The sequence below is a fragment of the Oncorhynchus tshawytscha genome, linkage group LG13 (assembly GCF_018296145.1).
Source record: "Oncorhynchus tshawytscha isolate Ot180627B linkage group LG13, Otsh_v2.0, whole genome shotgun sequence".
NCBI classification, from domain to species: domain Eukaryota; kingdom Metazoa; phylum Chordata; class Actinopteri; order Salmoniformes; family Salmonidae; genus Oncorhynchus; species Oncorhynchus tshawytscha.
Genome location: NC_056441.1, coordinates 72,811,459 through 72,838,017, shown reverse-complemented (window position 1 = coordinate 72,838,017; position 26,559 = coordinate 72,811,459). Strand labels below are relative to the sequence as shown.

General features: G+C 44.1%; 1 protein-coding gene across 3 annotated transcripts in view; it reads right to left on the bottom strand.

Moving 5' to 3' along the window:
* LOC112234845 (chloride channel protein 2-like) overlaps positions 1 to 10,727 on the bottom strand; it is a 139,285-nt gene extending 128,558 nt beyond the window's left edge. For all 3 annotated transcript variants that reach the window (XM_042296320.1, XM_042296322.1, XM_042296321.1), the window contains exon 1: positions 10,558 to 10,727. In XM_042296320.1, the coding sequence (XP_042152254.1) occupies positions 10,558 to 10,711 (154 nt within the window). In that variant the 5' untranslated portion in view covers positions 10,712 to 10,727. The remainder of the gene's footprint in view (positions 1 to 10,557) is intronic.
* Positions 10,728 to 26,559: the final 15,832 nt, after the last annotated feature.

Below are 26,559 nucleotides of genomic sequence, written 5' to 3'. Positions count from 1 at the left end.
CGATTGACAGCTGCCTCTGATTGAGAACCATATCAGGCCAAACACAGAAATAGAAAATCATAGAAAAACTAACATAGACTGCCAACCCCAACTCACGCCCTGACCAGACTAAAACAAAGAATAAAATAACAGAACTATGGTCAGAACGTGACAATATTTTGATATGTTTAACACTTTTTTGGTTACTACACGATTCTATATGTGTTATTTCATAGTTTTGATGTCTTCACTATTACTCTACAATGTAGAATATTGACAAAATAAAGAAAAACCCTTGAATGAGTAGGTGTTTCCAAACGTTTGACTGGTACTGTATGTTTCCCATGCCAATAAAGCCCCTTGAATTTGAATTGAGAGAGGGGGGGAGAGGAGAGATGGAGATGTGTAGAGAAAGACAGAACAGTGGGAAAGAGACTGTCACAGTGTCATTCCTCTGAGAAAAACAGCTGCAGATGGTGTGTGTGTGTGTCGTAGCATGATGTACCCTCTTGGGGACATGTTACATCAATAGCAGCAGGAGTGAGTGACAGCACCCTGAGGCCTGTCACCCCCCCCACACACACACACACTGGGCTACAGACAGATCCCTGTGACCCCCTCCTTCCAAACCCCCCAGCATGGGGTCCAGAGTGTTCCACCAGGAAAATATCTGCCTGTGTGTGTGTGTGAAAGAGAGTGAAGGTTTCTGACTCTCCGTGTGTGTTGTGAAGGTTAGTCCAGTGGACTCGTCTCTGAATATTTCACACACACACGCACACGCACACACACAAAGTGTGCACCGAACATACTTGTGTAACCACTATTGAAATATCTCCCTCTCTTAACCTCAGTCTGGAGTGGATGGCCTCGAACTTGTAGCTTTTCATTACATCTCCAAAATGTCCGAAAATAATGAACGGAATTAAATCTGTTGTGAACTTTTTATTAGTAAAACAGTCAAATAAGACAAAATCAAACTATCAAATTATCCTAATAATGTCAAAAGAGAGAAATCCAGAGAATAGCAACCGTAACCAAACCTAGCGACCGTAACCAAACCTCTGTGGTTGAGATTTCACCCTGTATTGCTCGTAACGCAACGTAACACAGAACCAGCCTATATATTTCAGCCTCACTCTCCCTCCGTTTCTCTTTTTCAACCATGGGTTGCTCTCTCCATCCTCCTGCTCTTTATCTCTGGTTCTATAGCTCAACTCTGCCCCCTGCTGGGATATCCATGCAATAGCAACCCTTCCACTACAGTTATCATTTATTATAGCAAGACTCCCTTTGCGATAGAATGTACTTGTAAAATGTGCCATGTAGAAGTAACATCTGATTGACTGGGGTTCAGTGTGCTCTTGAAATAATGCTCATTTGAAGAAATGATCCATGCTGCATTGTTCTGCAAACGTCATTACCAAACGTTCTCCCCTAGATAGCCTCGGTGTGTGTTATTGTCTATCTGTAGTATAGAGCTGTCGCATAGACAGTGGCCCGTCACTGCAGCTCATCAACACACACACACGCCTCCCAGGAGCACTAGGCTGGAACAGTGTGATGAGGGGAGAGACACTGCTACAACATTCAGCTTAATTTACCAGGAGGAAATCAATGAACAACATCTATATCCGTGTATCCTAGAAAGAAAGTGTATGTGCGTGTATGTGTTCTTGTGAGAACGCGAGCAATAATGAAAACAGAGATTCTGCCGAGCTAGGCAGAGGTGTCTTTTGTCGCGCTAGAGTGGAGTGTGGACACACAATGACAGAACAAACCACCTACCTCCATCACAGAACAGAGCAGTGTGTGTGTGTGTGTGTGTGTGTGTGTGTGTGTGTGTGTTCCCTTATTGTCATTCCAGGGGAAAAGTCAGAGTCTACATGGAAGATATCTGGTGTTAACTGGGAATGAAGAATTCATCAGTTGCATCATGTCCCCGATCAAAACAGAGGGGTGTGAGGTTGAAGGGAGGGTGAGAGATAGCTATGGCTGAGTCAACACTATGCAGCCACAACACCGGCAACTAATCACTGAGATGGGAGCTGAGAAGCACGCACACCCGCACAAACACACCTCCCTCAACTTCTCTTGCAGTATTTCAGATGTTCAGCCTTACACACACACACACACACACACATACACACAGCTGCAGAAGTGAGCAGGGAAACAAATTGCAATGAGCAGATATTAACAGTAGAGGGCCCTCCATTCACATGTAATGAGCTGGGATATGGGACTGAACTCTGACATACACAAATATGAGTTTTCTGCTGTTTTGGCAATGTGTGTAGTGTAAACAAATGTTCCATGTCAACTGCCTTGCTCTATTAGTCCTGAGCTCATGAACATGCACAAGACACACCTGATTGTCCAAAGACATGTACTGTATTTGAATGTCACAGATGTATCACCTGGAACAAATTTAACATGTGACACCTAATCCCTTGTAGCAGGGGTCTATGGCTGGGCGATATGGCCTAAAAATCACATTTACATTTTTTCTAACGTATGACTCATTCACAGTATGCACTGCATGCACAAAACATTAAGAACTTCATCCTAATATTGAGTTGATCCCCTTTTGCCCTCAGAACAGTCTCAATTCATTGGGGCATGGACTCTACGCGGTGTTGAAAGCATTCCACAGGGATGCTGGCCTATGTTGACTCCAATGCTTCCCACAGTTGTGTCAAGTTGGATGGATGTCCTTTGGGTGATGGACCATTCTTGATACACGGGAAACTGTAGAGCGTGAAAACCCCAGCAGCGTTGCAGTTCTTGACACAAACTGGTGCGCCTGGCACCTACTACCATACCCTGTTCAAAGGCAATTAAATATTTTGTCTTGCCCATTCACCCTCTGAATGGCGCACATACATAATGCCTCAATTGTCTCAAGGCTTAAAAGTCCTTCTTTAATCTCCTCCCCTTCATCTACGCTGATTGAAGTGGATTTAACAAGTGACAACAGTAAGGGATCATAGCTTTCAACTGGATTCACCTGGTCAGTCTATGTCATGGAAAGATTAGTTCATAATGTTTTGTACACTCAGTGTATATCTCCATTTGTTTTTATGTTTTCTCCAAACAAGCTTTGTTGCACAATTAAAGATCAATACACTGCATTTAAAAAACAGTCAGCAATAAGCTAATGAATTCAGTGCTTGTGAAATTATACTGTACAAAGGCTAAATATAAGTCTTTCACTACCATAAGACTCACTCACTAACAACGTCATTATCTTTACAAAATAGTTGAACCTGCTTTTGTTGCAACAATCACTGATCTAGTTTTCATGCCAGTCTATGAAAATTGCCTTTTTGTAAACAAATTTACCAGAACCATTCACAAGGCACATCCCCACTAATAATGACCAACTTCTTGTTGCAGGCATTATAGAAAATTAACACAGGTCTCAAACAATCTCAGGCACAAGCCCACGTGCATGTGAATACCCAGCTAATCTTTATAATCAAGTCTAGCCAACTTGGATCCATTAGCTAGCTAACAAGGTAGAACTGTTGAACTGTTATGCACACACCCTGTCTGTCTCCAACTGTTTAAACACCATACTAACCTGTCCTCTTTGCTTAGATGTTGAAATCAAGTGGCCTACCTGGATAAGAATAAGCTTTTTTCTCAGATTGAGATGCCAATTAATTATATAAATGCATATTTTTATGCTCATTGCACATTTATAAAACACAGACTAGACAGTTGGCACATAGGTCTGTGGCTAAAATGCTGCTAGCGGTACTGTCATCGATACTCTCACTTTAGTAGGGTCTGCTCTCTGTACATTTTGGGAGTTGATACACAAAAAGGTTATGGTTAGAAAGGTTAAGTCCTCTATTACAGTAAAATAATGTCTCAATGTGTTTCAGTGTTCATATGACCAATTCTGATGGACCAAACCTCAAATGCAAATAGCGAGTTTAAACTGCTTGTCAGAGAGAAAGAAGTGGTCTTTCTTGATCATTGTTGTAAATGTCAGCAAGGGGAGGGACTTGGTGTATGAGTGGGAAGGTGCACCCAGACCAGAAGGAGGGAAGGAAACCGACCAAAAAGACAACATGAGAACAAACGGACAAACTCTCATAAAAACGGAAGAAATAAACCTTGATTCAGGCGATACAGACATTTCGAAATTCGCACTAAAACATACAGTACATTCAACTGAATTTGATATTTCACCCAGAGCCCTACAGGGATCTTCAACCTTTTCTTGCCCAGGGACCCAGAGATGAATATATTTGGTAGATAGTTTTTCATTATTTAGAATTCCCTACATTATAATTGGAAGAGGAAGTGTAAACTCTAACATAGCCTATTAGCTAGAAAACACAGTGTGCAAAGCTGTCATCAAGGCAAAGGGTGGCTACTTTGAAGAATCTCAAAATATATTTTTTCAACACTTTTTTTGGTTACATGATTCCATATGTGTTATTTCATAGTTTTGATATTTTCACAATTATTCTACAATGTAGAAAATAGTACAAATAAAGAAAAACCCTTGAATGAATAGGTGTGTCCAAATGTTTTACTGGTACTGTAATTTATTTCTAGACCCCCTGCAGTACCTCCGCGGACCCCCGGTTAAACCCCCATGTAGCATTTAGACTGTTGTGGCGTCTTGTTTGGTGTCCCGGTACAAAGAGTGTCCTTGTACACAGTGGAGATGTCCCTTTCAGTCTCCCAAACACAACCACTATTATCACCATCAACAGTACACACACACACACACACACACACACACACACACACACATACACACACACACACAAACACACACACACACACACACACAGACACACACAGACACACACAGACAAACACACACACACACACACACACACACACACACACACACACACACACAGACACACAGACACACACACACACACACACACACACACACACACACACACACACACACACACACACACACACACACACACACACACACACACACACACACACACACACACACACATACATACATGCAAACACACATGAACATTCATACACTGACTGCAAAAGCACTCCAAAACTCTTTCCTCAAATCCCTTCTTACAATGCTCTCCAGTTGTCTTTTGTTGGTAACAATTAGGTTTGCAAACAGTCGGATCTTTCCGGTAAATTCACAGAAATTTCCCATGGGAAGTTAAGCACGGGAATTTGAAGAATTTTGCTTAAATTAATCAAAAACATCAGATTATAACAGTGAACCTTTTTTGTGGGATACACATAAGGCAATTATAGGTCTTGTGGCATATTTTGGTTAAATTATCCCCAATTCAATGGAAATGCAACCCTCTGCATGCACAGTGTACTCTTCCATCACATGTACAGCTGATTCTCAAGATCTTACACACTAATGAGATGCTATTGAGCCCACACAACTACACTGTCTGAGCCAAGGACTACATGGTAAATTTGGATTACAATACTGGGTGCCTAGAGCGTAGTGCGTTTAAATAATTTCTAACTTCTTAACCATTTCTGCTAGTTAGTTTTTGCTACCATGTGGATTTTAGCTTGCTTGAGCCTGCTAACTGAGGAGTGTTAATTCACCTGTTTCCATACATGTTTCATTTTAAAACATTTATCTTACAAAGAAGTTGTTTAATCTAACTGCTTAACCATTAATCTGTACATGGAATTATATTTGTTTTTTTTAACCATTAAAAAAAAAATGCCACAGGCAGCCTGTCTGATGTGTGGACATTTCACTGCAGCTAATGTATAAGGAAAGGCTGTGTACATTTGCAAATACTGTGCCAAATCATAAGTGAAGAATTACAACAAAGATGCAGAATCATCTGACCAAGTGCATAAAGTTCGCTCAGCTCTCACAATAAGCAACCTCTACTTCTATTCGAGGTGAAAATGATGAATCAGACACCTTATCGATAGCAACATCTCATGGTCCTTCTAGAATCAGAATTTGTTTTGACTCATTGGAGGAACGTAGTCAGAGAAATGCAGATCAATGTCTTGCTTGAGCTGTGTATGCAACTGGTTCACCTCTGATGCTCACAGGCAATGTGTATTGGAAGAGATTTCTGAATGTTCTTCGCCCAGCATACACCCCTCCAACCAGACATGCTTTATCTACTCATTTGCTGGATGCCAAGTCCACAGAGTTCAAGTGAAGGTCAAGCAAATCATAGAGAAAGCAGACTTCATTGCAATTATCTCTGATGGGTGGTCGAATGTTCGTGGGCAAGAAATAATTAACTACATCATCTCCACCCCTCAACCAATATTATACAAGAGCACAGACACAAGGGACAACAGACACATTGGTCTGTACATTGCAGATGAGCTGAAGGCAGTCATCAACGACCTTGGACCACAGAAGGTATTTGCACTTGTGACAGAAAATGCTGCGAACATGAAGGCTGCTTGGTGGAGGAGTCCTACCCTCACATCACACCCATTGGCTGTGCTGCTCATGCATTGAATCTGCTCCTCAAGGACATCATGACACTGAAAACAATGGATACACTCTACAAAAGAGCCAAGGAAATGGTTAGGTATGTGAAGGGTCAAGTTTTAGCAGCACTCTACCTCACCAAGCAAAGTGAAAAGAATAAAAGCACCACATTGAAGCTGCCCAGCAACACCTTGTTGGAGTGGTGTTGTCATCATGTTTGACAGTCTCCTGGAGGGGAAGGAGTCTCTCCAAGAAATTACTAATCAGTCTGCTGATATGGACAGCCCCACCAGGATCCCCCTGGATGATGTATTTTGGGAGAGAGTGGTAAGCAGCCTGACATTCCTGAAACCTATAGCAGTAGCCATTGCACGGATTGAGGGAGACAATGCCATCCTGTCTGATGTTCAGACTCTGCTTGCAGATGTAAGAGAAGAAATCTGCACTGCCCTGTCCACTTCACTGTTGCTCCAAGCAGAGGAAACTGCAGTTCTGAAATACATCAAAAAGCATGAAGACTTCTGCCTGAAGCCCATACACACTGCAGCGTACATGTTGGACCCCAAGTATGCTGGCAAGAGCATCCTGTCTGGTGCAGAGATCAGAAAGGCCTATGGTGTCATCACTACCGTGTCTCACCACCTTGACCTGGTTGGCAGTCTGGCGAAGTACACTTCCAAGCAAGGGCTTTGGGATGGAGATGCAATATGGCAGTCGTGCCAACATATCTCATCAGCTACCTTGTGGAAGAGACTTTGTGGATCTGAGGCTCTTTCCCCTGTTGCCTCCATCATCCTCCAAATCCCACCAACATCAGCTGCCTCAGAGTGCAACAGGTCCTTGTTTGGGAACACATACACCAAAGCACGCAACAGGCTGACCAATACAAGGGTTGGAAAATTGATGGCCATCCAGGCAAATTAGGCTTTTTGAGCCTGACAACGAACCTTCCTCAACAAGGTTGGAAAGGGACAGTGAAGATGAGGCCTCAGAGTGTGATGTTCAAGAGGTGGACATTAAGGAGGTCCAGGGAGAAGACATGGAAGCCTGCATCATCCCAGAAACCCTAGACCCACTCCAATTTGCATACCACAGATCCACAGATGATGCAGTCTCTATTGCAGTCCACACTGCCCTTTCCCACCTGGACAAAAGGAACACCTATGTGAGAATGCTATTCATTGGCGGCCCGCCAGGACTTCCTGATGGGCCGCCGCCAGGTGGTAAGGCGGTAACAACACATCCGCCACCCTGATCGTCAACACAAGCGCCCCTCAGGGGTGCGTGCTCAGCCCCCTCCTGTACTCTCTGTTCACTCATGACTGCTCTGCCAGGCACGACTCCAACACCATCATTAAATTTGACAATGACACAACAGTGGTAGGCCTGATCACCGACAACAACGAGACAGCCTATAGGGAGGAGGTCAGAGACCTGGCCGTGTGGTGCCAGGACAACAACCTCTCCCTCAACGTGATCAAGACAAAGGAGATGATTGTGGACAACAGGAAAAAGAGGACCGAGCATGGCCCCATTCCCATCGACGGGGCTGCAGTGGAGCAGGTTGAGAGTGTCCACATCACCAACAATCTAACATGTTCCAAGCACACCATGACAGTCGTGAAGCGGGCATGACAAAACCTATTCCCCCTCAGGAGACTGAAAAGATTTGGGTCCTCAGATCCTTAAAGGTTCTACAGCTGCACCATCGAGAGCATCCTGAGTGGTGGCATCACTGGTATGGCAACTGCTCGGCCTCCGACCGCATGGCACTACAGAGGGTAGTGTGAACGGCCCAGTACATCACCGGGGTCAAGCTTCCTGCAATCCAGGACCTCTATGGCAGGCGTGTCAGAGGAAGGCCCTAAAAACTGTCAAAGACTCCAGCCACCCTAGTCATAGACTGTACCGGCACCCCCCTGTATACAGTTGAAGTCAGAAATGTACGTACATTTCACTCCACAAATTTCATGTTAACAAACTATAGTTTTAGCAAGTCAGTTAGGACATCTACTTTGTGCATGACACAAGTAATTTTTATTGTTTACAGACAGATTATTTCACTTACATTTCACTGTATCGCAATTCCAGTGGGTCAGAAGTTTACATACACTAAGTTGACAGCTTGGAGTCAATTGGAGGTGTACCTGTGGATGTATTTCAAGGCCGTACTTCAAACTCAGTGCCTCTTTGCTTGACATCATGAGGAAATCAAAAGAAATCAGCCAAGACCTCCGAAAAATAATTGTAGACCTCCACAAGTCTGGTTCATCCTTGGGAGCAATTTCCAAATGCCTGAATGTACCACGTTCATCTGTGCAAACAATAGTATGCAAGTATAAACACCATGGGACCACGCAGCCGTCATACCGCTCAGGAAGGAGATGCGTTCTGTCTCCTAGAGATGAACGTACTTTGGTGCGAAAAGTGCAAATCAATTCCAGAACAACAGCAAAGGACCTTGTGAAGATGCTGGACTAAACAGGTACAAAAGTATCTATATCCAGAGTAAAATGAGTCCTATATTGACATAACCTGAAAGGCCGCTCAGCAAGGAAGAAGCCACTGCTCCAATACCGTCATAAAAATGCCAGACTACAGTTTGCAACTGCACATGGGGACAAAGTACTTTTTGGAAAAATGTCCTCTGGTCTGATGAAACAAAAATAGAACTGTTTGGCCATAGTGACCATCGTTATGTTTGGAAGAAAAAGGGGGACGCTTGCAAGCCGAAGAACACCATCCTAACCGTGAAGCACAGGGGTGACAGCATCATGTTGTGGGGGTGCTTTGCTGCACGAAGGACTGGTGCACTTCACAAAATAGATGGCATCATGAGGACGCAAAATTATGTGGACATCAGTCAGAATGTTAAAGCTTGGTCGCAAATGGGTCTTCCAAATCAGGAGGAATGGACCAAAATTCACCCAACTTATTGTGGGAAGCTTGTGGAAGGCTACCCGAAACATTTGACTCAAGTTAAACAATTTAAAGGCAATGCTACCAAATACTAATTGAGTGTGTGTAAACTTCTAACCCACTGGGAATGTGATGAAAGAAATAAAAGCTGAAATAAATAATTTTCTCTACTTTTATTCTGACATTTCACATTCTTACAATAAAGTGGTGATCCTAACTGACCTGAGACAGGGAATTTTTACTAGGATTAAATGTCAGGAATTGTGAAAAACTGAGTTCAAATGTTTTTAGCTAAGGTGTATGTAAACTTCCAATTTCAACTGTATATAGGGAAGATAATCAGGGAAGTGATGGAGTCCAGGTGAGTTGACACGCAGGTGCGCGTAACGATGGTGACAGGTGTGCGCCGTAATGAGGTGTATGAGGCAAAGGTGTATGTAGACTTCCGACTTCAACAGTATATTGTTATTTTTTACTGAGGCTCTTTAATTACTTGTTACTTTTATCTCTTATTCTTATCCGTATTTTTAAAAACTGCACTGTTGGTTAGGGACTTGTAAGTAAGTATTTCACTGTAAGGTCTACACCGGTTGTATTTGGTGCATGTGACTTATAAAATGTAATTTGATTTTGGTTTGATTTGATTTGAGAGGAAGACAACCAAAGCTTTAGTTTCTAGACTATCATTTTACAGATGTATGTTGAAAACGTTTTTGGGAGATGCAATGGATCATTGGGGATCATTCAATATTCCCTTTCTTTTGTTGTTCAGCAAAATCATCCCATGTGAAGAGTCAACTCATTTAATTAGTTCAATTCGTAACAATTTAATTAAATTTTTTCTATTGGAAGGATTTTATCTGCAATTATGTCTACTTATGATAAGGTAAAATATTTGTTTCTGTCTCCATATGATATGGTAAATATATCCAATGCAAAAAACACCTACATTTAAACGGTATTAATATTAATGTGCATATATTTACATTAATTCCCATATATTCCCGGTAATTCCCATATATTCCCGTTAATTCCCACAGAATGTTTCCACCTCTGAATAGTCCCCAAAATGTGTAACCCTAGTAAAAATGTAACAACATTGTATCTGGGAAAGGTGAGACTTGTTTCACAGTAAGAAACAGAGAGAGACCTGGTCAGAGAATACGGTCTGGTTACAGCCCGGTCAGCTTCAGTGGTCAGTGTTGGTCGGTACTCACTGCGACACTTGGCGCAGCGGCCCTTGTCGTACTCAAGGAGTTCCAGGGAGCGTGAGCGTTCTGTGACCGAGCGCCTCCGCCCCCCCTCTTCCCTCAGGCGAGCTGCCTCTTCTTTAGCATACACCCCCAGCTCCTGTGTGTAGCGACCATACATCTGGAAGAACACACAGACAGGATTATTAAGGAGTAGGTAACACACACATAAACATATACAAAACATGCCATGTACTTACAACAAGTACTGGGTCTCACACTAGACTAGCCTACTTACTACAACACTAGTTTACTTACACATACTGTAGAGGTTCTAGACTGAATGGGTCACACTGGCACATTGTAATGGCAGTCTAAGGCCTCGATCAGACCGACAACATTATTGCATCAATGCTGCATATTAAATTCTGCAGTCAAACTTTTTTCATTATGTAATCCAACTATTTTTGTGGATATGTGAGCAACAAAAGTTCAACATTCAGCCAGAACAACATACCCTATCTACAGTGTATAGGACTGTATCAGGCAGAACAACAGGCCCTATCTACAGTGTATAGGACTGTATCAGGCAGAACAGCAGGCCCTATCGACAGTGTATAGGACTGTATCAGGCAGAACAGCAGGCCCTATCTACAGTGTATAGGACTGTATCAGGCAGAACAACAGGCCCTATCTACAGTGTATAGGACTGTATTAGGCAGAACAACAGGCCCTATCTACAGTGTATAGGACTGTATTAGGCAGAACAACAGGCCCTATCTACAGTGTATAGGACTGTATCAGGCAGAACAGCAGGCCCTATCTACAGTGTATAGGACTGTATCAGGCAGAACAACAGGCCCTATCTACAGTGTATAGGACTGTATTAGGCAGAACAACAGGCCCTATCTACAGTGTATAGGACTGTATCAGGCAGAACAGCAGGCCCTATCTACAGTGTATAGGACTGTATCAGGCAGAACAGCAGGCCCTATCTACAGTGTATAGGACTGTATCAGGCAGAACAACAGGCCATATCTACAGTGTATAGGACTGTATTAGGCAGAACAACAGGCCCTATCTACAGTGTATAGGACTGTATCAGGCAGAACAACAGGCCATATCTACAGTGTATAGGACTGTATTAGGCAGAACAACAGGCCCTATCTACAGTGTATAGGACTGTATCAGGCAGAACAACAGGCCCTATCTACAGTGTATAGGACTGTATCAGACCGAACAACAGGACCTATCTACAGTGTATAGGACTGTATCAGGCAGAACAACAGGCCTAAGGACACATTGTATATATGAGAGCAGGAGGGAGAGAGCAAGACAGGGTTGGGGAGTGTGCAAGCCAAGCTAGTTGTGCTGACTGTGTGTTTGTGTTATTCCCTGACTGACTGGACCTCCTCCCAGGTTAGGGGTAAGAGGTCAGGGGTCATCGGAGTCTGCCGCCATGCTTCTGAAGCTACCGCCCTCACACCTCACCTTTACACACTCACTCATCCACAACCAGAACACAACACACTTACAGGTCACCACATCAATCACTTCACACAAATACATTATCTCTCGCACACACACACACACACACACACACACACACACACACACACAGGTTCCTGTAACAAGAGGACCTTCACTTTAATCTCATCTTCCATAAAAACATCCCTTATCCCACCCACACACAAACTCATTACACAAAGCAAGGGCATAAGATATCAATCATTGATTTATTTTTCCATTGTCCTGTGGTACACTTTGACCCCCCTTCTTGGCAGTAAGCTGGACGACCATTTGTTTCTATTGGCTTGACCCTCCAGACTGACCACACACACACACACGGTCAGCAGGAAGTAGTATCTCCTGCAGAAAGGAAGCAGCTAGCATCCATACCTCAGTCCTACCCCAATCCCCTGGGTGGTGTGGCGTACAGGAAACACTAAGGACTTCCTCCTGACTGACTGGGAGTAGAGTGAAGTTGCCCCTAGTGGCGGATTTTGGGTCAATTTTGGTAAAGATAAGGATTGGGGAGGGTAAGCTGATCCTAGCTCTGTACCTAGTGGAAACTCCCCCACCCCAGCCCAGAGAGACTGATGACCAGTCTGAACAGTCACATCACAGATATCACAACGCTGGAACCAGCCTTTATCACAGGGCATTTCTGCAGCATATACACATTAGTTATGCAGCATACACACATTCACTGATTTACACAGGCACTCAGTACCAGTTCACCAGTCTAATATGAATACACACGTTCACTGATTTACAGACACTTTATTTTTCACTACCTGTACACATTCACACACATACACGTACACACACACCATTCTAATATCAGTACCAGTTCACCAGTCTAATATGCATGCATACATACGCAGTAGTCCAAGACACAGATACACCGGATCTCACACAGTGTATGCAACTGCTTTCCTAGAAGGGTTGGACAGTTATTTCCTGAACAGGGATGTTCTGAACAGGTAGAACATTCCTAAAAATATCTCCCTTATAGTGTGAGCCCAGTGTTTGTTGGCTAAACACAGATAGCCGTAGATAGCACTGGGCACTAGCTGATCTTCATCCACCCTTAAATGACAGGGACACATGGAGGTGGAGATGAGGGAGGAGGATATGAGGGAGGTGGAGATGAGGGAGGTGAAGATGAGGGAGCTAGAGATGAGGGATGGAGAGATGAGGGAGGTGGAGATGAGGCAGGTAAAGATGAGGCAGGTAAAGATGAGGCAGGTAGAGATGAGGCAGGTGGAGATGAAGCAGGTAGAGTTGAGGGAGGGAGAGATGAGGGAGGTGGAGCTGAGGCAGGTAGAGATGAGGGAGGTGGAGATGAGGGAGGTGGAGATGAGGCAGGTAGAGATGGAGGTGAGATGGGGCGGAGATGGAGATAAGATGGGGGTGGAGATGGAGGTAGAACCCAGCATTGGCCACTTTTAGCCCCATGTAAACACAGCTGGCACCAAGCTACACTCAGCCATACCACCAAGCTATTTATAGACACTCAGTTTGGGAATGTGACACTGTCTAAGAAACAGTGGGAGGAGGAAAGAAAGAGTGAAATGGGGGGAGAAACTGAGAAAAAGAACAGAGAACTGGAAGACCTGCGACAGATACAGAGGGAAGCAGCTTTTAGCAAGGTCGAGCGATAGCCATCGAAAGTGTGATAGAAAGAGATGCATAGTATAGATCGAAAGATAAGATAGACAGCCAGACACAGATTTAAAGTTAGATAACCTATGGTGTATTAGGTCCAGTAGCTTGATGTTCAGATTGATAGGCAGCTGAGTACTCTGTCGAAGAAAATATGTGTTTGTGTATGTGTATGCCTGAATACTATAGTAGTTTGATGTGTGTAATCTGCGCATGTGTTTGTATGCTAGTCTGATGCGTACGTGTGTGTATGTGCAAGAGTGTATATTTGTGTTTGACAGATAAGAGCACGTGCCTCTTCTCAGCGGAGCAGTTGGGACCGTTTGAGACGGTCTGCCCTGTCCCAGGCTTATCAGATCAGCACCGAAACATACAGTAATGGTACAGGGTCAGGAGGTGATGGAGTTTAGAGGGGGTGAAATGGAGGGAGAAGAGGTTGAATTGAACAATCTACGTGGGGGAGCAGTGTGTGTGTGTGTGTATGTACAGTATGTGCGTCTGTGCTACAGTACAAGTCCACCGCACTACTTGTTAGAAAAATCATTAACTGATTTACAAAGCACCTGATCTATAAGGAGAACATCCAAGGAGAAGGAGTTGTAGCAGGAGAGAAAGAGAAAGATTGGAAAGAATGCAAGAGCAATCAAAGAAAAGAGAATGGAGAGAGGGAAAATGGGTGAGGAGCGGAAGAGATTTTGGTTTTTGACTTCAGACACTGACCGCCATTAAAAGATTCCAAGCTCGCTCTGCGGCTACATTGACGATCTTCAGCCCAACATTTTATTTAAGCAAAGGAACTTCAAAAACGCGGCAGAAAAGCAATAAGAGGCCCGGAAAGAAATATGTCAGGAATAGCTTTTCACATATGAGGCTGTGGACGCCCCTCAACAAACTGGAATGTACAAAGAAGACCAAAGAAGAAACAAATACACACTTCCAGAACAAAGGCATGGTGAGTTGAAAACCTATCATTATGGCAAGTATAGACAGCTCAGAAATAGGCACTAGGCTCTGCATGCCTGGCTGGTTTAATTGATCCCATATGAATTGAAGATATGTGCTCGACTCGCCCCCCTGACCAAGGTCTTAGATGGGACAGGAGGCAGGACAAGGCCTGGGTGAGAGTCTGGGCCTGGGTCAAGGGAATTACGCCTAACTGGGTCTAGGCTTGCACAGTATACTAGGGTATTTGGAAAAAGCCACAGGATGGTTATTCAATACTATTGAAACTATTTATTTAAAACATTTTAATAAAATGTGAATGTTTGTAGCTACTTTAAGTAAATAATACCTGCAGTCAATTTGTGCAATACATTAAGAGATAAAAGAAGACTGCGTTCTTCATTTTACCTGCCACATTATTATGATGCTTACAGTAGTCCCTAGTCCCGTGGCGTTTGTTTACAAGCACACCACGACGAGAGACCAGAGCCTTGTTGTTGTGCAGCACGTGCCAGGTAATCTAGTTACAGTATGGTATTTTTATTTTTTATTTTACCTTTATTTAACTAGGCAAGTCAGTTATGAACAAATTCTTATTTTCAATGACGGCCTAGGAACAGTGGGATAACTGCTTGTTCAGGGGCAGAATGACAGATTTGTGCCTTGTCAGCTCAGGGATTTGAACTTGCAACCTTTCGGTTACTAGTCCAACGCTCTAACCACTAGGCTACCCTGCCGCCCCATTCACAATTGTTTGCCAGCTAGATATCTTATAAGTATACTTATAGCGCCCCTTGTGATCTGTACCATATTACTGAATATCCTGGTATGGCACAAGGTCGGTAAGGAACTAATCTGGATACTGCCCAAGCCTCATTGTGTCCAAACAATGTTTGAGACACAGGACAGTGGCAGAGGCAGTAAGAAATGTATATAGATTTTAAGAAGATATAGATATGAATAAGAAAATTATAAGACATGAACACAGGTTGATGGAAGCTTATCTTCACCTGACAAACAAGTGTCTGACAAGGATCAGACGAACACGGATCCCTGACCAAACACAAACAACCAAATCAAACAGGGTCAATAGGAGTGTGACTTTGCTGCTCTCTGTGACCTCTGAACTCTGACCCTGACCTGTTAGTGTGTTAGAGTGGTCAACTGAGCGGTTGATTCCACCACAGACACTAGCCTTCATCTGTCTGTCATGTCCTGACAGCTCAGAGGAGACCATAAGAGTGTTTTAAGATGTGGCCATAGAGACGCCGAGAGGAAAAGACGAGGATAAAATTGTCTGTTGTCTCAGGCAGCCATAGAGAGGCACATTTTTATCCCCACCTCCAACGCTGTAGGGCGCCCCAGCCCCCAAAGTGACTTATTGTATTCTCAGGAATTTAGCCTTCTCTGTGTTGCTCTCTCCATCCCCCATTCTGTCACACCTCTGGTTAGCAGAGGTTCTGTTGTGATAACATACTGTAGGTCTGATGTCTGATTGGAGGTTAACTCATCAGCAATCCTATTGGTCAACAACTCAAGATTTTGAATCCAAACAACTCAGATGTTATAAAGGGGTCTCAGGTTCAATGTCTTTCTCTTTGTTCCTGACCTGCTGAGGTGAGATACACTCTTTCTCTCTCTCCTCCCAGAGCTATGAGCCATGGCACAAGCCACGGATTCCTTGTGTCCAGCTCTGCTCATGCTTAGATACTTAAAGTCAGTATTGCCTTGTTATTTAAGCTTATGCCTTGTATAATGTATTGTTCATTTTACAATGATATTAAGTCTATTTGCTTTTGACAGACAACAGATTTGTCTTGATGACCAATTCCTGTAACTTAACTATAGTCTCTTGCATATTGGTAAATAATGTTTAACAACTCAGATGATATAAAGGGGTCTCAGAATCAGTCCCTTCTCTTTGTTCCTGACCTGCTGTGGTGAGATACAATCTCTTTCTCTCTCCACCCAAGAGCTACCAGCCATATTCCCCAACAACTACCTAATACACACACATCTAAGTAAAGGAATGGAATAAGAATATATACATATAAATATATGGATGAGCAACGACAGAGTGGAATAGGCAAGATGCAATAGATGGTATAAAAAACATTATAAACATAAGGGATGAGTAATGCAAGATATGTAAACATTATTAAAGTGGCCTTATTAAAGTGACTAGTGATCCATTTATTAAAGTGGCCAATGATTTCAAGTCTGTATGTAGGCAGCAGCCTCTCTGTGTTAGTGGTGGCTGTTTAACAGTCTGATGGCCTTGAGATAGAAGTTGTTTTTCAGTCTCTCGGTCCCAGCTTTGATGCACCTGTACTGACCTCGCCTTCTTGATGATAGCGGGGTGAACAGGCAGTGGCTCGGGTGGTTGTTGTCCTTGATGCTCTTTTTGGCCTTTCTGTGACATCGGGTACTGTAGGTATCCTGGAGGGCAGGTAGTTTGCCCCCAGTGATGCGTTGTGCAGACCGCACCACACTCTGGAGAGCCTTGTGATTGTGGGCGGTACAGTTGCCATACCAGGCAGTGATGCAGTTTTGCGTGAATGCTGCCATCTATCCACGGTTTCTGGTTAGGGTAGGTTTTAATAGTCACAGTGGGTACAACATCTCTTATACACTTCCTGATAAACTCACTCACCGAATCAGCGTATACGTCGATATTATTCTCTGAGGCTACCCGGAACATGTCCCAGTCCTGTCCCAGTCATGTCCCAGTCCTGTCCCAGTCATGTACCAGTCATGTCCCAGTCCTGTCCCAGTCCTGTCCCAATCATGTCCTGTCCCAGTCATATCCCAGTCATGTCCCAGTCATGTCCCAGTCCTGCATCCCTGTATGTCAAGTTACTGACAGAAGTACAGTGAGGCCACTATGGCCTTAAATAACCCCTTTGGTATGTGTGTGTGTTGCATTGCATGCAACTCTGTGTGGTACGTGCCAACAGCACAAGGCTGGCAGTGCCAGTGAGGGGTCCCAAATGAGGGGCTTAGGATGCAGGGCCAGCACTGGAGACCTAAGCACACACACACAGCGGGCACCTAATGAGCTGGCCGTGGTTCAACTGGTCAACCCTAAAAGACCAAGCACAGCACTGACCCAGCACGCTATCGCTTACTGCAGCTAATGAGTGTGAGACTGTGTGAGTGAACAGAAGATTGAAGAGACAACATGAGCGATAAGTGTGTGCTCTCTTTCATCTGGGAGAGAGAGAGTCAAGAAAAATGCACGCTATTGAAAGAGAGAAGGTAAAGTGAGTCTGAAAGAGAGTCTGAGATGTGTGTTTTCCTCTATCAGCGACCTTCCTTAACATAACATACAACTGCACAATAACAGGTAGAGGATTTCCCAGGGAGTAGAACACATTTTCCTGCTGTTACAGTGTGTGGGGGTGGGGGTGCATGAGTCTAGGAGAGGGAGAGAGATGGCGAGCAAGCAAACATAGAATAATAAAATATGAGATTCTGTAGAGCACGTGAGAGAAGGAATAACAGAAAGAGTGAGAAAGAGAGGATAGTGAAAGAGGGAGAGGAAGCCCACTCTAGACTGAGTCCGTGTGGAACGACCAAGCTCCGAACCCATACAAAAAGATCACTATGTTATCATGGGAATGAGGGAGAAAGAGAGAGAGGGGGTACATTGAGAGAGAGAGAAAGGGGGGTACATTGAGATAGAGAGGGGGTACATTGAGAGAGAGGGGGACATTGAGAGAGAGAGGGTGGTACATTGAAAGAGAGGGGGTACATTGAGAGAGAGTGGGTACATTGAGAGAGAGGAGGGTTACATTGAGGGAGAGGGTGGTACATTGAGGGAGAGAGTGGGGGGGGGGTACATTGAGGGAGAGGGGGTACATTGAGGGAGAGGGTGGTACATTGAGAGGGGGGTACATTGAGAGAGGAGGGTACATTGAGAGAAATAAAATATGGATGATAGGAAGAGGTACTGTAAATGAAGAGGTGTTCATTGGAAGGGGAGAACGCAGGGGGCTGTAATGAAGGTTTGGGAGCATGTGCCAGGGTACCATGCCAACCCAAGGGCCCTCTCTGTGTGCCACATCAACATGGGTACCGAGCAGGACAAACAGACAAGACAAGAGGGACGGACAGAAAAAAGAGAGGGAGAGAAGGAAGAGAGTGGGAGGAGGGATAGCATGACAGGAGGTTAGTGTGTGAAAACAGTGGTGAGGGAAGGAAGAGTGGTGCAGAGGAAGGGCAGACAGGAGGGAGAGAGAGAGAAAGCTCAACAGGAGGTATGGGTGAAAACAGAGGCGGGTTGATAGATGGATGGGACTAGAAAGGAAAAGGGGAAGACAGAAGGGAGGGAAGAGACGTGTAGAGAGAGAGTTTGGAGCAGTTGGCAGAATGTACAGAACTTCTGCTGTGTGAGCGAAATGTAAATGTGGCAATTAGAAATGAAAGAGAGGCGAGAGAGATGGAGGATGGGGAGGGAGGAAGGAGAGAGGGAGGACAGAGGAGGGAGGGAGGGAGGGAGGGAGGGAGGGAGGGAGGGAGGGAGGGAGGGAGGGAGGGAGGGAGGGAGGGAGGGAGGGAGGGAGAGGGGGAGGGAGGGAGTGAAAGAGTGCAGCTGTGTTAACACTGGGACATCAGTGATTAATGATGCAAGTCTTACACCTGCCCATTGGGCTGCTAGGGGTCTGCTAACTACCAGAGTGCAGCTAACTACTCCATACCGAAACGATACTCAATACCGAAACGATATTCAATACCAAAACAATACTCAATAACAAACGATATTCAATACCAAAATGATACTCAATAACAAAACGATATTCAATACCAAAACGATACTCAATAACAAAACGATACTCAATACCAAATTGATAGCATGGCAAAAAAAAGAAAGGATATTATCTAAAGTCACAGAATGTTTAAACATTGAACAATATGTTGATTAGAGGTCGACCGATTAATCGGAATGGTCGATCAATTGGGGCCGATTTCAAGTTTTCATAACAATCGGAAATCGGTATTTGTGGGCGCCGATTTAAAAAATATATTTTTTAATATTTTTATATACCTTTATTTAACTAGGCAAGTCAGTTAAGAACACATTCTTATTTTCAATGACGGCCTAGGAACGGTGGGTTAACTGCCTCGTTCAGGGGCAGAACGACAGATTTTCACCATCTCAGCTCGGGGATCCAATCTTGCAACCTTACAGTTAACTAGTCCAACGCAATAACGACCTGCCTCTCTCTCGTTGCACTCCACTGCCTGTTACGCGAATGCAGTAAGCCAAGGTAAGTTGCTAGCTAGCATTAAACTTATCTTATAAAAAACAATCAATCATAATCACTAGTTAACTACACATGGTTGATGATATTACTAGATATTATCTAGCGTGTCCTGCGTTGCATATAATCTGACTGAGCATACAAGCATACAAGTATCTAAGTATACTGAGCGGTGGTAGGCAGAAGCAGGCGCGTAAACATTCATTCAAACAGCACTTCCGTGCGTTTTGCCAGCAGCTCTTCGTTGTGCGTCAAGCATTGCGCTGTTTATGACTTCAAGCCTATCAACTCCCGAGATGAGGCTGGTGTAACCGAAGTGAAATGGCTAGCTAGTTAGCGCGCGCTAATAGCGTTTCAAACGTTACCCGCTCTGAGCCTTCTAGTAGCTGTTCCCCTTGCTCTGCATGGGTAACGCTGCTTCGATGGTGGCTGTTGTCCTTGTGTTGCTGGTTCGAGCCCAGGGAGGAGCGAGGAGAGGGACGGAAGCTATACTGTTACACTGGCAATACTAAAGTGCCTATAAGAACATCCAATAGTCAAAGGTATATGAAATATAAATGGTATAGAGGGAAATAGTCCTATAATTCCTATAATAACTACAACCTAAAACTTCTTACCTGGGAATATCGAAGACTCATGTTAAAAGGAACCACCAGCTTTCATATGTTCTCATGTTCTGAGCAAGGAACTGAAACGTTAGCTTTCTTACATAGCACATATTGCACTTTTACTTTCTTCTCCAACACTTTGTTTTTGCATTATTTAAACCAAATTGAACATGTTTCATTATTTACTTGAGGCTAAATTGATTTATTGATGCATTATATTAAGTTAAAATAAGTGTTCATTCAGTATTGTTGTAATTGTCATTACTATAAATAAATAAAATATATTTTTAAATTGGCCGATTAATCGGTATCGACTTTTTTGGTCCTCCAATAATCGGTATCGGCAACTACAATAACAAATATAATATCTCCTATTCTATATTCAATTTCTTGCTAAAATAAAACGGCATATTAAATAACAGAAATTATGAAAAAAACACTGAAGCCGTTTTCTGAAGCGTCATGCTGAATATACAGTGCATTCAGAAAGTATTCAGACACCATCACTTTCCCACATTTTCTTACGTTATAGCCTTATACTAAAATGGAAGATTTTTTTTCTTCTTCAAATCAAATTTATTTGTACACATGGTTAGCAGATGTTAATGCGAGTGTGGTTAAATGCTTGTGCTTCTAGTTCCGACAATGCAGTATTAACCAATGAGTAATCTAACCTAACAATTCCAAAACTACTACCTTATACACACACAAGTGTAAAGGGATAAAGAATATGTAAATAAAGATATATGAATGATGGTACAGAACGGCATAGGCAAGATGCAATAGATGGTATCGAGTACAGTATATACATATGAGATGAGTAATGTAGGGTATGTAAACAAAGTGGCATAAAGTGGCATATTATATAAAGATGCAGAAGATGATAGAGTACAGTATATTCATATACATATGAGATGAGTAATGTAGGTTATGTAAACATATATTAAGTGGCATTGTTTAAAGTGGCTAGTGATATATTTTCCATCAATTTCCACCAATTCCCATTATTAAAGTGGCTGGAGTTGAGTCAGTGTGTTGGCAGCAGCCACTCAATGTTAGTTGTGGCTGTTTAACAGTCTGATGGCCTTGAGATAGAAGCTGTTTTTCAGTCTCTCGGTCCCAGCTTTGATGCACCTGTACTGACCTCGCCTTCTGGATGATAGCGGGGTGAACAGGCAGTGGCTCGGATGGTTGTTGTCCTTGATGATCTTTATGGCCTTCCTGTGACATCGGGTGGTGTAGGTGTCCTGGAGGGCAGGTAGTTTGCCCCCGGTGATGCATTGTGCAGACCTCACTACCCTCTGGAGAGCCTTACGGTTGTGGGCGGAGCAGTTGCCGTACCAGGCGGTGATACAGCCTGACAGAATGTCTTGATTGTGCATCTGTAGAAGTTTGTGAGTGTTTTTGGTGACAAGCCGAATTTCTTCAGCCTCCTGAGGTTGAAGAGGCGCTGCTGCGCCTTCTTCACGATGCTGTCTGTGTGGGTGGACAAATTCAGTTTGCCTGTGATGTGTACGCCGAGGAACTTAAAACTTACTACCCTCTCCACTACTGTCCCATTGATGTGGATAGGGGGGTGCTCCCTCTGCTGTTTCCTGAAGTCCACAATCATCTCCTTAGTTTTGTTGACGTTGAGTGTGAGGTTATTTTCCTGATATTACACTCCGAGGGCCCTCACCTCCTCCCTGTAGAACGGCTCGTAGTTGTTGGTAATCAAGCCTACCACTGTAGTGTCGTCCGCAAACTTGATGATTGAGTTGGAGGCGTGCATGGCCGCACAGTCGTGGGTGAACAGGGAGTACAGGAGAGGGCTCAGAACGCACAGTTGTGGGGCCCCAGTGTTGAGGATCAGTGGGGTGGAATGTTGTTACCTACCCTCACCACCTGGGGGCAGCCCGTCAGGAAGTCCAGTATCCAGTGCACAGGGCGGGGTCGAGACCCAGGGTCTCGAGCTTGATGGCGAGTTTGGAGGGTACTATGGTGTTAAATGCTGAGCTGTAGTCGATGAACAGCATTCTCACATAGGTATTCCTCTTGTCCAGATGGGTTAGGGCAGTGTGGTTGCGATTGCGTCGTCTGTGGACCTATTGGGGCAGTAAGAAAATTGGAGTGGGTCTAGGGTGTCAGGTAGGGTGGAGGTGATATGGTCCTTGACTAGTCTCTCAAAACACTTCATGATGACGGAAGTGAGTGCTACTGGGCGGTAGTCATTTAGCTCAGTTACTTTAGCTTTCTTGGGAACAGGAACAATGATGGTCCTCTTGAAGCATGTGGGAACAGCAGACTGGGATAAGGATTGATTGAATATGTCCGTAAACACACCAGCCAGCTGGTCTGCGCATGCTCTGAGGACGCGGCTGGGGATTCCGTCTGGGCCTGCAACCTTGCGAGGGTTAACACGTTTAAATGTTTTACTTACGTCGGCTGCAGTGAAGGAGAGTCCGCATGTTTTGGTTGCAGGCCATGTCAGTGCCACTGTATTGTCTTCAAAGTGGGCAAAAAAGTTATTTAGTCTGCCTGGGAGCAAAACATCCTGGTCCGTGACGAGGCTGGTTTTCTTTTTGTAATCCGTGATTGACTGTAGACCCTGCCACATACCTCTTGTGTCTGAGCCGTTGAATTGCGACTCTACTTTGTCTCTATACTGACGCTTAGCTTGTTTGATTGCCTTGCGGAGGGAATAGTTACACTGTTTGTATTCGGTCATGTTTCCGGTCACCTTGCCCTGATTAAAAGCAGTGGTTCGCGCTTTCAGTTTCACGCGAATGCTGCCATCAATCCACGGTTTCTGGTTTGGGAATGTTTTAATCATTGCTATGGGAACGACATCTACAATGCACGTTCTAATGAACTCGCACACCGAATCAGCATATTGGTCAATGTTGTTGTTCGCCACAATGCGGAACATATCCCAGTCCACGTGATGGAAGCAGTCTTGGAGCGTGGAATCAGATTGGTCGGACCAGCGTTGAACAGACCTCAGCGCGGGAGCTTCTTGTTTTAGCTTCTGTCTGTAGGCAGGGAGCAACAAAATTGAGTCGTGGTCAGCTTTTCCGAAAGGAGGGTGGGGGAGGGCCTTATATGCGTCGCGGAAGTTAGAATAGCAATGATCCAAGGTTTTACCAGCCCTGGTTGCACAATCGATATGCTGATACAATTTGTTAAAATTGTTTTCAGATTAGCCTTGTTAAAATCCCCAGCTACAATGAATGCAGCCTCAGGATATGTGGTTTCCAGTTTGCAAAGAGTCCAAATAAAGTTTGTTCAGAGCCATCGATGTGTCTGCTAGGGGGGAATATATACGGCTGTGATTATAATCGAAGAGAATTCCCATGGTAGATAATGCGGTCGACATTTGATTGTGAGGAATTCTAAAGCAGGTGAACAGAAGGACTTGAGTTCCTGTATGTTGTTGTGACCACACCACGTCTCGTTAACCATAAGGCAGACGCCCCCGCCCCTCTTCTTACCAGAAAGATGTTTGTTTCTGTCGGCGCGATGCGTGGAAAAACCAGCTGGCTGCACCGCCTCCGATAGCGTCTCTCGAGTGAGCCATGTTTCCGTGAAGCAAAGAACATTACAGTCTCTGATGTCCCTCTGGAATGCTACCCTTGCTCTAATTTCATCAACCTTGTTGTCAAGAGACTGGGCATTGGCGAGTAGTATGCTAGGGAGTGGCGCACGATGTGCCCGTCTCCGGAGCCTGACCAGAAGACCGCTTTGTTTGCCTCTTTTACGACATCGTTGTTTTGGGTCGCAGGCTGGGATCCAATCCGTTGTCCTGTGTGAAAGGCAGAACACAGGATCCACTTCGGGAAAGTCATATTCCTGGTCGTACTGATGGTGAGTTGACATTGCTCTTATATTCAGTAGTTCTTCCCGACTGTATGTAATGAAACCTAAGATGACCTGGGGTACCAATGTAAGAAAAAACACGTAAAAAAAAAAAAAAAAACTGCATAGTTTCCTAGGAACGCGAAGCGAGGCGGCCATCTCTCTCGGCGCTGGAAGTCTAAATCTACACATACACAATACCACATAATGACAAAGCAAAAACTGGTTTAGAAATTTTTGCAAATGTATAAAAATTAAAAACAGAAATACCTTAGTTAAATAACTATTCAGACCCTTTGCTATGAGACTCAAAATTGACCTCACGTGCATCCTGTTTCCATTGACCATCCTTGAGATGTTTCTACAACTTTATTGGCTTCCACCTGTGGTAAATTCAATTGATTGAACAAGATTTGGAAAGAAACACACCTGTCTATTTAAGGTGCCACAGTTGACAGTGCATGTCAGAGCAAAAACTAAGACATGAGGTCGAATGAATTGTCCATAGAGCTCCGAGACAGGATTGTGTCAAGGCACAGATCTGGGGAAGGGTAACATAATAATTATGCAGCATTGAAGGTCCCCAAGAACACAGTGGCCTCCGTCATTCTTAAATGGAAGAAATTTGGACTCTTCCTAGAGCTGGCCGCCCGGCTGAACTGAGCAATCGGGAGAGAAGGGCCTTGGTCAAGGAGGTGACTAAGAACTCAATGGTCACTCTGACAGAGCTCCAGAGTTCCTCTGTGGAGATGGGAGAACATTCCAGATGGACAATCATCTCTGCAGCACTCCACAAATCAGGCCTTTATAGTAGAGTGGCCAGACAGAAGCCCCTTTTCAGTAAAAAGCACATGACAGCCTGCTTGGAGTTTGCCAAAAGGCACCTAAAGACTCTCAGACCATGAGAAACAAGATTCTCTGGTCTGATGAAACCAAGATTAAACTTTTGGCCTGAATGCCAAGTGTCACGTCTGGAGGAAACCTGGCACTATCCCTACGGTGAAGCATGGTGGTGGCAGCATCATGCTGTGGATATGTTTTTCAGCGGCAGGGACTGGGAGACTAGTCAGGATCAAGGGAAAAATTAAAGTAGCAAAGTAAAGAGAGATTCTTGATGAAAGTCTGCTCCAGAGAGCTCAGGATCTCAGACTGAGGTGAAGGTTCACCTTCCAACAGGACAACAACTCTAAGCACACAGTCAAGACAACACTGGAGTGGCTTCGGGGCATGTCTCAATGTCCTTGAGTGGCCCAGCCAGAGCCCGGACTTGAACCAGATTGAACATCTCTGGAGAGACCTGAAAATAGCTGAGCAGCAACGCTCCCCAGCCAACCTGACAGAGCTTGAGAGGATCTGCAGAGAAGAATGGGAGAAACTCCCCAAATACAGGTGTGCCCAGCTTGTAGCGTCATACCCACTAAGTACAGATTTAAGTGTCTGAATGCTTCTATAAATGTGATATTTCCGTTTTTTATTTATTTTTATAACAACTTGTTTTTGTTTTGACATTGTGGGGTTTTGTGTGTAGATTGAGGAGGGGAAAAAACAATTTAATCCATTTTAGAATAAGGCTGTAATGTTACAAAATGTGGAAAAAGTTAAGGGTTTTGAATACTTTCCGAAGGCACAGTATGTTCATGTAGGCTAGTAGAATAACATTACAATGCAAATGCAAAATAGTTATGCTGTTTTGGAACTAAACCTCCCTTGCACTGTACTGCTTGATAACACATTTTCTTAGTTGTTTCAGTAGGTTTGCCCACATCTGCTCTGCAAGCTAAGTATTCCCATAGTTCACCCCTGCAGACAGTTTTGTCAACGAGCTGAGGGCGTGGAGGTATGCTGTTTTCTTTTGCAGAAGCCATGCTGTCGGCATTTTCTCTCTCCTCTCGCTTGCTTCTTAAATAGTGGCTTGCGAGGTGTCAGCTGGCTAGTTTATTACTGCCCCTTTGAGAAGATTCAAACAAGACAGACTCAATCCTCTCAATCCTTAGATGGTGTGAGACATTTTAGAGAAGAACCAAAAGTAAAAAATGCTAGTACCGAATCGTTTTTTCATGTTCTAGTATCGAAAAAGTACCAACGTTTTGGTATACCGTGCAACACTAGTCCCACAGACAGAATCGTCATGCCATTCCGTGTCGTACCGACCCCCGTCGTACCGTTCCCTCCCTGTACAGCCCTACTGCCTCACCACTGTCAACCGCACTACA